The following is a 12,328-nucleotide window of genomic DNA, read 5'->3' on the forward strand; positions in this document are numbered from 1 at the left end:
ACTGGCTCTGCGGCCAAGATGCACTGCTCTGGGCTTCTGCTGCCCACCTCCTCAGCCTCGCCCTCCCCACCTCACCCTCCAGGCTATGGGAAAACTGAAGAAACCATCCCTGTCTTTCAAAGGCTTGCTGACTAGCCAGGGCAGATGGTTCCTTCAGAGAGTCCTTCCATATTCTGTCTGCTGAGTCTGGAGGAGACAAAGTGCCCACAACCTATCTCAGACCGGCTTGCAGCCTAAAGCTTTGTGGGAGGCAGACGTCAGGGGACCCAAGGCCACTTCTTGCTTTCTCTGGGCCCCACTTTGTTCACTGTGACCTGAGCAGGTTAGACTGAATGACATCTAAGACCCCTTCCCATTTGAATGGCTAGGATGCTTGGGGTTGTGCTATGATCCAAATGCTAGATTGTTTGTATGAACCAGGTGTCAGAGAGGGTTCAGATCCTGAGTGGGAGAAATCAGCAAAAGCTTCCCAGAAGAATCTTGGGCCTTGGGCCTTGAAGGCTGAGAAGGTTCAGAAGCAAGAGAGACAATTCATGGAGGAAATTCTATTGGAGTGAGGTATCCACAAGAAGGGAGAGGAGTGGTGACCCAGAAGCCTTGAATGCCAGGCTCAGGAGTTTGGTTCTGTTCTAAAGGAAGGAAAACAAGTATCTATTAAGTACCAGGTACCTCACTAAGCACTTTACAAATACTATTTCATTTGATCCTTGGGAAAAAGGCACTATTATTATCCCTATTTGACAGCTGAGGAGACAGTTGAGGCAAACAGAAGTTAAGTGACCTTCCCAAGGTCACACAGTATCTGAAACCTGATTTAAACTCAGGTCATGCTGACTCCAGGTCCAGTGCTCTATCCACTGTGTCACCCAGCTGCCTAGAAAACGGAACCCTGGACCATCTCTCCAAGCTAGCCCCTTCTCCCATTGGCAAGTCCTCTTACGGTCTCCATTTTGAGGAAGGGCCCATGACTGCCACTGTTCATTCAGCTCCACCCTGATTCTGATTCTCCTGACTAGGACACCATACCCCCTTGCAGGCTCATCCCCTTCTTCAGTCCCCTTTTGTGTGTCATCTTCCTCTGTTAGAATGTAAGCCCCTTGAGGGTAAGGACTGTCTCTCTTTTAGCTTAAATTTGTACCCCCAAGGCTTACCACAGAGTTTGGCACATTTATTCATTTCTAGTCAAGTCTGACTCTTTGTGACCCCTTTTGGGGTTTTCTTGGCAAAGACACTGGAGAGGTTTGCAATTTCCTTCTCCAGCTCATTTTACAGATGAGGAAACTGAGGCAAACAGGATAAACTGACTTGCCCAGGGTCACACAGCTGCTAAGTGTCTGAGGCTGGATTTAACTTGGGTCTTTGTGACTCCAGGCCCCATACTCTATTCACTGCACCACGCAACAGTTCGTTGCTCTATGGGTGACAGGACCTCTGACTAATTTCTCAGTCCAATGAGTACCGGCTCTTTCCCAGAAGATCCGGGGTCAGATCCTGTTTCTGCCATTTACTGTCTATGTGATCTTGAGCCCTCATACGTCTCAAGCTTATTTCCCCCTCTGTAAAGCAAGGTGGTTGGGCCAGATGGCCCCTGAGGTCCTAAGATCTACGATGGAGGCAGACAGGGGGAGCGGACCATAATTCCGGGATTCTGAGTCTGAAACACAAAGCTAAGGAATTTTTTGCGAACGACAGACTCTTTGCAGTGAGCCCCTAAGCTTCCCTGGCCACGATCCCCCACTGAAGGAAGCCCCTCCTGAGGGCTGGTTTTTTTTTTTTTTTTGTCTTTGTCCTCTGCCCAATCCCTTCTTTTCTCCTCCTCCCCCCACCCCTCCCATGGGAGGTAATAGCGGCTGATTGTCAGGCTTAATGGGGATTTCATGTGACAGGAGCTGTGAAATTGGGGGGGGGGGCAGGCCAGGCGGGGGTGAAGTTGAAAGACTTTTCTTCTGCGACAAGAATTGGAGATTTCTCTCCCTCCGCTCCCTACCCTGCCTTGGCCCACCCACCCTGCGTCTTTCCACCGCGGAGTTCAAGGCTTTCTTCTCGACCAACAGCTTAATGATGATGGCGTTGGAGTTTTCCGATGGGCTGGCCCTTGCCTTTCTGGGGCCAGCTCTGAATGAACCTCTTTTGCATTGCTCTGTCTCCCTCTCTGCTCGGTAAATGCTGACATCTCAATCTCTGTCTCTGTCCCTCTATCTCTGTCTCTTTGTCTCTCTGTCTCTGTCGCTGTCCCCCCCCCCCCCCCCCCCGCCAATCTTGGTCTCTCTCTGTCTCTTTCTCATCTCTCTCCTCCTCCCCACTGGCTTTTTGTCTCTGACTCTATAGGTCTCTTGCTCCTATTTCTTTCTCTCCCTTTCTCCCAATTGGTCTCTTTATATCTGTTACTTTTTTACTATCTCTATCCCTTTCCCCCTCCCCCTCCGCTTCCTTTCCCTAATTCCACGTGGTTGATAATATTGCCCAAAAAAATGCTAAATTTGTGTCAATGTTTGTTTTTATATCCTAAAATCCTCCCCTGCATAACTCTCCATCTCTTTCCCAGAGAGCTATCCCTTACTTAAAAAAAAGAAACAAAGAAAATTTAAGAACAGTAAAAACCAGCAGAATTGATTAGTACCAAAAACTTTCTCTTACCATATGTGATTTTTCATACCTGTGGACCCCCCATTTCTGTGAAATAGTAGAGAGATGTGTCTTCTCTTTTGTCTTCGTTGTAACTTTGTAATATTCACTGTTGATTGTTTTGTGGTCAATCTTTCCATTCACATTGTTGCAATCATGGTATCTTTCTTGTTTTCTTAGTGCTGCTGCCTTTACTCTGCATCAGTTCATGTGGACCTTCCCATGCTTCTCTGTACTGATCACATTCATCATTTCTGACAATACGCCAATAGTCCATTTCATTCATGTACCTCAATTTGTTCTGTCATTTCCCAGATGATGGGCATATGCTTTGTTTCTAGCTCTTAGCTGCCACAATTTATAAGGGGCTTTTTTTTTTTAATCTATGGCTTCCTTGCGGCACAACCCTTTGAAATCTCTGGGCCAGAGGCCATGGGCACTTTAGCCCCTTTATTCTTATAATTTCAAACTGCTTTCCAAAATGAATGCAGTCACTCTGACAGATCCATGAAAACTGCATTACTGTGCTTGTTTTTCCACAACCCTTCCAACATGGGCTATTGCTGTCTTTTGTCATCTGTGAGAATATACATGTTTTATTAAGGGTGGAGCATGATGAATAAGGGCCTTTTTGCATTTCCTCATGGATGTTTCCTAAGGATAGATTGGCGGCACTGTTTTTGAGCTCTCCGTATTCTTTCACTCAGGCCAGGGTTAGGGTTCTGATGGTGACCAGGGTCTGAGGTCAGTGTAGGCCCTGGGTTAGGCCCTAAAACCAAGGTTAAAAGGGTCAGTCTGTAGTGGTAGTGTGGGGTCAGTGTGGCTGAGGTTAAAGGTCAGGCTATAGCCAGAACAGGGATGCATTTATGGCCAGGATTAATGGTAGAACTATAAATAGAATTAAAGGACTTTCTATGACCAGGGGCAACAGGTAGTTTGTAATCAGAGATAGAGGTCAGGGTTGATGTTCAGTCTGTGGTTGTAGTTAAGGGTCACCCTCTGTCCACGCTTAGGGCTCAGGCTCAGGACACAATATTGCTTAATGGCTCATACACAGTGTAAAGTCCCCAACCTTTGGCTCATTCGATCTTATCTCCAACTACCAAGTCCAGCTGCTGGAGGCCAGAAGAGTGACCATAGTTACCTTCCAAATAGAAAAAACAGATCCAGGAAAAGCAGATAACCCAAATATCACTGCTGCTTGGTCTTGGCATAGAATCTAATCTATAATCTGGTTTTGCTAGTGGAGAAACTTCCATGATTATGTCATCTGTAGGCCTCATGCTAAAGGGTTTCACATTCACATACCCAAATCACATGACATGTAAAAAAGGGAATTTTGGGACCAGATTCTGTTACCATTTGTGCATCCAAAGGCCCTATATCCCTTCTCATTGTGACATATTTTAATAATAGCTAGCATTTATATATCATTTGAAGATCTACAAAACTTCTTTCATATATTTTCTCATTTGAATCTTGCAACAACTCTGTGAAATCAGTGCTATTATGATTATCCGCATTTCACAGATGAAGAAACTGAGGCCAAGGTGAAGTGACTTGTCCCAAACTCATACAGGCAGGATTCGTTTATTCAGAACTTCTTGACTCCAATATAGTAGAACTGTCTCCACCATGACACCTAGCTGCAATCCTACTTTTTTTCCTTCCAGTGAATGTGGGGTAAAGTCCTTAAGATACCTTGGCCAATTACTGTTCTAGTGAAAGAAATCTTTTTAAGTCATAAGATTTGGATCTGGAAAGGACCGCAGAGGTCATCTCATTCAACCCCTTCATTTCCTGGGGGGAAAGTGAGACCCAGTGAGGGGAAGACACCTGCCAAGGCCACACGAATTAGTGTTCAGAAGAGCCAAGATCTGGGCCTAGGAGCTCTCCCTCCAAATCCGGAGCTCCTACAACAAGGCAGTCACAGCTCCTTGATTATTAATATTCTTAGTAGAGGAGGGAACTGAACCCATCCACCTGGTGTGGCAGATAGGATCATGTGGGACTCAAGGGCAATGGTGAGGAGGTTCTTAGAGATCAACAGCACAACTCTAGATCATTGAGGAGGCAGGATCTCGGTCATCTAACTGAAGCTAATGAATGTTTTCTCTGTACCCACTTAAAGTACTTACGCAATGGAGCCATTATACATAGCAAAGCAGAACCCCTCGGACAGGCAGGATAGTTTGAGAAACACTAGGGCAGTCCAACCCCTCATTTTCCTGGTGAGGAAACTGGAACCTTGAGAAGGTATTGGACTTGCCCAAGGTCATACATCCAACTTGGGTCCAGAATCTAGAATCTAGGTCTCCTGACTCAGGAATCACACATAATTGTAAAATCTTGGTAGATTAAGGGACTTCTGAGATCCCCCAGTGTGACCCATGCCTAAAAATGAATCACTCGTATAACATGTATGAAAAGTAAGTAGTCAGCAAGTCCTTGCTTGAATACTTTCATTTCCAGGGAACTCATTACCTTATGAGACATCCCATTGCACTTCTGGACAGCTCCAACTGGGGGTAGTTTTCCCTCTGACATAGAGTCTAAATATGTCTCTTTGCAGCTTCTACTTTTGGCTCCTAGCTCTCCCTTCTGGGTCTGGGCTGAATAAGGCTCATTCCTCTTCTCTGTGATAACTGTTCAATGCCTCCCTCTTCTTTTTCCTGTTTCTTTCTTTCTTTTGAAAAGGAAAAAGATCAGGTATTTTGCTTCCATCTGGATATAAACTCAGTTATTTCTAGTTCTTTCTCTGGATGCACACATTTCTCTCTATCATGAGTCTTTTGGGATTGACTGCATTGCTGAGAAGAGTCCAGCCTATCAAAGTTGGTCATCACACATACGTTGTGTCTGTAATTGTGTACAAATTTCTCCTGGTTCTACTCTTCTCACTCAGCATCAGTTCGTATAAGCCTCTCCAGGTAAATATGAAGTCCATCTGCTCCTCATTTCTTATAGCACAGTAGTATTCCATAACATACATATACCACAACTTGTTCAGGTATTCCCCAATTGATGGGCACCCCCTTAATTTCCAATTCTTTGCCACCACAAAAAGAGTTGCTATAAATATTTTTGTACATATGGGTCTTCCTCCCACTTCTATGATCTCTTTGGGATATAACCCTAGGAGTGGTATTGCTGGGTCAAAGGATATGAAATTATTTGTAGCCCTTTGGGTATAATTCCAGATTGCTCTCCAGAAAGGCTGGATCAGTTCACAACTCCACCAGTAATGCATTAGTGTTCCAATTTGCCCACATCCTCTCCAGCATTTGTCATTTTCCTGTTTTGTCATCTTAGCCAATCTGACTGGTGAGATGTGGTACCTCTTCCTGTTTCTTTTTTAGTACTCAGGCCTCCAGTAGCAAGTACTCTATGGGTCAGTTCAGCTAGAGACCACAGAGCACTTTTCTTCCTGGGACAAGAGTGCTTGAGGTCCAAGCTTTCTCTTGGATGGGCCACCTCTCTGAGCCAAGGGGAATGAATGCAAATGAGGTCGAGAGATCTGGACTCAATTCTGGCCTCAGTTTAGTACTGAGTGAGGGAGGATTGCGATGATTGAAGGGATGATTTCATTGGCATAAGGAATTCTGGGAAGAGGAAGTTCCCTCTACCAAGGAAGCCTGCATCTTCTCTGAAATTTCTAGTCTTAAAGAGCTGTCTGGGGCACTGAGAAATAAAGTGACTTGTCTAGGGTCACACAGTCTATATGTATCAGAGATAGACTTGAACCTCAGTCTTCCTGGCCAAAAAGTGGGCTTTCTATCCTATACCTGTGTGATCACTTCACCTTTCTAAGCCTCAGTTTCCTCACTTCTCCATATAATTCTACCTCTATTTCTCTCCCCCCACACCCCATATTGAGCTTTTACCTTTTCTTTCTAGGAACCATACCTCCATATTACTCCCCACAACACCTTGGGACCTGGAAGCACATTCCTCCACACTTCTTTCCAGCTCCTCTTTCCTTTTTTAGAATCATCTTCCCCCACTAGAATTTTTTCTTCTTGAAGTCAGAGATTACCTTGGTTGCCCCAGCACTTAGCCCGTAATATGGGCTTACTACATAATGCTATCTGCTTATCCATCTATCTACCTATCTCTATCAATCGATCATGGGTCTACCCATCTCTATTTATCGATCCATAATCAATCTACCTATGCAGCAACTATTGTGGTTATGCAGTTGTTTCAGTGGGGCCAACTCTTCATGATCCCATTTGTGGTCTTCTTGGCCAAAAATACTGGACTGGTTTGCCATTTCCTTCTCCAGCTCATTTTACAGACGAGGAAACATCCACCATGAATATCATCTATCCATCCATTCATCCATCCATCCATCCACCTATCTGTCTATCCATCTATCTATCTGCCCATCTCTATTTATTAGCCCATCATCTACCTAGCTATTATCCATATCATCCAGCCATCCTCATCTATAAAGTGATAAAAGAATACTTCCTCTTTCTACATCCCAGGGTTTTGTGAGGCTCCAAAGAAATAATTTATGCAAAATGTTTTGAGGTTATAAGTGTCCTCTATTATTATTATATCCTGTGCTGTGATTGACATAAGTACCTCCAAGTACGAAAATTCCCTCCCACTGCCACTGCTCTGCAACTTGCCGACAACATATGACATCAGAGAGTCCTCTGGCAGCACAGAGGGGTGAAATGATTTGCCCTTGATCACAGACAGCTTGTGTCAAAGGGAAAATTGAACTGAGGTTTCCCCAGCCTGGAGGACAATTCTCTGCCCATTATACCATGCTGACTTTCCATCCACTTCTCAAATATCATTATTAGTCAGTTTGATTCAGACAGCATTTATTAGGGGACTACAATGTGCCAGGCTTCATGGTAGGTGCTGGGTATGCAGAGACAATAGTCAAACAATTATGAATGAAATTCCCAAGTCCAGTGTCAGAGGCTGAGGAAGCCTGAGTCATTCCCACAGTGCTGAGAGGGGGGAGGAGTTGGTTATAGCTGCTGAGGCTGGAGGGGGCAAGGGAGGGCAAGAGAGGAAGCAACCCCCTGGGGATTAAAAAGCCCTCTCTAATTCTGGAAGTGGTGAGCTGTGAAGGGCCCAGCCAATGAGAGCTATGGGAGGCCTTGTCCCCCTTCCCCCAGCCTCCCGCAGGTGTTCAGGGTGAGGAGGGGCCCTGGTCAGGGGCATGACCCTTACAGCAATGGTGGCTGCCCCTGTCACAGCTAATGGCCTGGATGCACCCGAGCTGTCAGGAGTAGGATGGGCAGGGAAGGAAAAACTGAGGGTGGGAGGGGGCTGGAGGAAAGTGGAGGAAGCAGGAGAAAGAGGGAAGTAAAAGGGAAAGTGGGAGAGAGAGGAGTGAGGAGGAGAAGGAAGGGAAGGGGAGATGACTGAGAAAAAGGAAGGAAGAGGAGAGGAAATAGAAGAGAGGAAAGGAGAGAAGAGAGGAGAAGGGAGGAGAGGAGAGGAGGAAAGGGGAGAAGAAAGAGAAGAGGGGAGAAGGGAGGAGAGGAGGAAAGGGGAGAGGAAACAGAAGAGGGGAAAGGAGCGAAGAATAGAGAAGTGAGGAGAGGAGAGGAGGAAAGGGGAGAGGAAAGAGAAGAGGAGGGCAGAAGAAGAGACACAAAAAGAGTAGAGAAGAAAGGAGAGAGCGACAGCATGGAGTGCTGGAAGGATTTGGCATCAGAAGACTTGCGTCCAAATCCTGTATTATTATTTAATACTTGTGTGATCTTGGCAGGTCAATTCAGTGCCTCGTCTGTAAAAGGGTGGTAGATTAGATAATCACAAAGTTCCCTTCTAGTTCTAGACCCAAGATTCCATAAAAGAAGAGGCAGAGAAACCTGGGGATGAGAAAAGGGAAGGGAAAGGAGGTGAGAGTCTGAGATTTCAGAGGGAAGAGATAGAGGTCAGTGGGTGCGAGTCCTTGGCCAGCGGACATAAAACATATTTGAACCTGAGCTTCCCCTGTACTTGGGCTTTCATTCCCTCTAGCCTCCCCTAGAACCTCTCTCTGTCCATCGTCCCCTTTCTCTTGTACATCTTCAGCCTCTCCATCTCCACTGGCCTCCTGCCATCTGAATACAAATATGCTTAAGCCTCTCCGTTCCTTAAAAAGCCTTCTGTTAGGGGCAGCTAGGTGGCACAGTAAATGGAGCACTGGCCCTGGAGTCAGGAGGACCTGAATTCAAATCCAGCCTCAGACACTTACACACACATGTAGCAGCAAGCACCCCAAGCGTCCTCAGGGTTTGCTGCCAATACAGGTTCTTAGATCTGCTTTGATAAAGGAAAGCAACTCAAAATGGGTTAACAAGCTTACTTTAATCAGTCAAATATGTATCGTTTATCTAATTCAGGGGAAAGAGGTCAGCACCCCAAACTTCAAAGTATACAGGCAGAATTATCAAGACAGAAACAGATCAAGTGGACAGATTTCAAACTGTCCAACCATTACATCCATACCCAATCAACATCTGGGTTTCAACATCTGGGTTTTTCAAAGCCGGGGGGCTCAGGACAACGGCTTCCCAGAATCCATGTCAAATCACAGAACACTTCTCAAAGTGAGCCCCAAAAACAAAGCTACACATCAGGGCTTATATAGCCTTCTCCTGGCTCAGAGAATGTAACAACCTTTTGGACCCACTGGCCAATCAAAAAGTATCAACTGAAAAACAAGCCTCCCACCCCAGGCTCCAGGAGCACTTTAGCCTAGGGGCAGGGAAGATCTTTAAATTTGCATTTCCATTACAACACAAAACTAGCTGTGTGACCTTGGGCAAGTCACTTAACCCCATCTGCCCTCCAAAAAGCAAAAAAAAAAAAAAAAAGCCTTCTGTTAGCCACTCTAACCTGAATAACCATCATCCCCTGACTTAACTAGTCTTTTCGGCTAATCCTGAAAAAATTTGTCTTATACCTGAGGCTTCCTCTCCCTCACTACCCACTCTGACCTCAACCCATTGCAATCCAACCTTCTATCCCTCTGATGCTCTGGAAACATATCTCTTAAAGATCACCCACCACCAAATCTCATAGGCTTTTCTCAGCCTTCATCATCTCCCTGACCTTTCTGAAGGTCACACTATCGATGCAGTGGATGGAGCACTGGGTCTGGAGTCAAGAATATCATTGATCACAATTGGGTTTCCCTTAATAAAATAAAAGTGCCATGAGACCAGAGACATTTCATTTTCGTCTTTCTGTCCCCAGCTGCTAGCTCACTGCCTGGTACACAGTAGGCATTCTATAAATGCTTACTGGTTGATCAATTTATGTGGTTTTTGAGGCCAGTTTATCTATCTTCTGTCTTCTTCCTCAGCCTACAGGACTGTGTGCAGCGTCAATGGGCCCTTGGTTGTTCTGGATAACGTAAAGGTAGGAAGATGGGGGAGTGGCCATGGAAGAATTGAACCCCTTACCTGAAGCTGCATCCCTCTCACTCATTCTCACCGACAATGCACTTCCCCAAACTCTGTCTCCCCATTCTTTATCCTACCCCCAACACCTGCTACTGCTCCTACTAAACTCTGCCTCCCTCACCCCCAAACCCATAAAGTCACATTCTAAGGAAAGAAATCTCTCCTCCCCAGTCCCTGACAAACACAAAATATCCCCTTAACCTCCATTTGATGCCAAGGTAACATGACAAATAGTCATGACAAATAAATCTATCATGGTTGATAAATCTTTTATGGTGTAGTAGAAAGAGTCCTGGGCTGGGGGGTGGGGGAAGGGTCAGGATTTCTACTCCCTGCTCTGACACTTGACTCCATGGGTAACCCTGAGTATGTCATTTACCCTCTTTGATGTCCATTTTCTCCCCTATAAAAGTCAATGCTGACAATCTCCTAGGGCCCTGTAAGGGATCAAGTGAAATTGTGGGTAGGCAAGGCCCAGTATCGTATATTCCAACGGTTATGATGATGATTATAATAGTCCATATAGATATGTAATTCAGTGGTACAATGCCACTAGATTTCAGGAACCCTCGACTTGGAAAGCAAATAAGCCTCACCACCAAGCTCATAGGAAATAGTCATATCTAACCAAAGCTAACCCAGTTCATTACCTTCCTTCTACCCCACCCCCAAATTGCTTTGTATATGCCTTATATTTATTTTTTCTGTGTTCATATTATTATATTATCAGTACCCCCCACCCCAGTACAATAGAATATGAGCTTCTTGAAGGCAAGTACTGTCCTCATGTGGTTACCTCTTTGGAATGTACCAATTAATCAATCAGCAAGCATTTAGTGACAGCCTATGTACTAGGCACTAGACATACAAAGACCAAAGAAGCAACATCTATCCTCAGGCAGCTTACATTCAATCAGAGGAAACAACATTTTCACATATATATATATATACAGAATATACAAGTACAAGGTAATTGAGGGAAAGCATAAGGAGTTGGGGAAATCTAATAAAGTTTTGAGCAGGTAATATTTGAACTGAATATTGAAGGAAGTTGGGGGAGATGAGGGGTTTCTATGAGGTGGAAGTGAAGAAGGCATTGGGGCAATCAGCGCAAAGACATGGAGAGGGTAGGCGGTACAGCAAATAGAGCACTGGCCCTGGAGTCAGGAGTTCAAATCCAGCCTCAGACACTTAACACTTACTAGCCATGTGACCTTGGGAAAGTCACTTAACCCCAACTGCCCTGCCCTCCCCCCTACAAAAAGTAAATAAATAAATATCACTTTAAAAAAAAGACATGGAGACAGAGGGGAATGTTGTACATGATATAATATAGAAGGAGCTCTTTCTGGCATGGCAGAAAGTCTCCTAAACTGAGGGTTAAGCTCCAGTCCTGTATGGCTCTACTACTAATCTACTGTATGGCCTTGGAAAAGTCTCTTTTCTCTGGCCTCAGTTTCCTCATATGTAAAATTGAAGACACCTTCGAGGTCTAAGGTCCTAGGAAACTGCTGCTTGATAAGAAGTAGAAAGTTAATCCCAGATCAGCTGGCTTTGGGTGTGGGGGCAGGTAAACGCAGCACTAAGATGCTGGCATAGGGGCCTTTCCACACCCATGCTCCAGAATCCATTGCCCTTTCAGTTCCAAAACCCGGGTTCTTCATGTTTGTCCCCACAGCGCCATCTCCTGACAACCCCTACATTGTAGAAAGAGTTTGGTCCCCATAGAGCATCCATTCCCTAGTGGAGAGAAAATATCCCGGGGAGGCATGCCCAAAATGGCTTTGTCCTCCCAGTCCCAGCCCAAGCTCTGAGTCTCCATTTCACCCCATTTATCAGTTAAGGGTGGTGGAAGAAGCACCAGTTTTTACAGTGAAAGGGACAAGAGCGGGAGCAGTGGCAGAGTTAGAGACAGTGACAGAGATAGGAGCAGGGCAGAAGATGGGAGAGCAAGAGGGACAGGAGCTGAGAGAGAGATGGGGAAAGGGAAGAAGACAGGAACAGACAGAGAAAGGAACAGAAAGACGGGACATACAGGAGCAGGGAAGGAGGGACAGGGATGGGGGCTGAGAGGGGGTAAGGACAAGGGCGAGGACAGAGGACAAGGATGGACAAATAGAAGCAGGGAGGGAAATGGGGGTAGGGAGAAAAACAGGAACTGAGAGGGAGATAGGGACAGAGAAGCCAGGAATAGACAGAAGAACAGGACAGAAACAGGAGCAAAGAAGGAAGGGAAATGGAGAGAGAAAAGGAGAAAAGGGAGGGAAGAGAGAGAGAGA

The 12,328-nt window shown here is 45.5% G+C and overlaps 1 protein-coding gene across 1 annotated transcript in view; it reads left to right on the forward strand.

The window, feature by feature from the left end:
- ATP6V1B1 (ATPase H+ transporting V1 subunit B1) overlaps positions 1 to 12,328 on the forward strand; it is a 45,896-nt gene that overhangs the window by 15,574 nt on the left and 17,994 nt on the right. The window contains exon 2 of the mRNA XM_069066349.1: positions 9,950 to 10,005. Within this exon, the coding sequence (XP_068922450.1) occupies positions 9,950 to 10,005 (56 nt within the window). The remainder of the gene's footprint in view (positions 1 to 9,949; positions 10,006 to 12,328) is intronic.

This window comes from Petaurus breviceps, unplaced genomic scaffold (genome assembly GCF_028583685.1).
Source record: "Petaurus breviceps papuanus isolate PSGF00001 unplaced genomic scaffold, PetGlider_PUasm1.0 139, whole genome shotgun sequence".
Classification (NCBI taxonomy): Eukaryota; Metazoa; Chordata; class Mammalia; order Diprotodontia; family Petauridae; genus Petaurus; species Petaurus breviceps.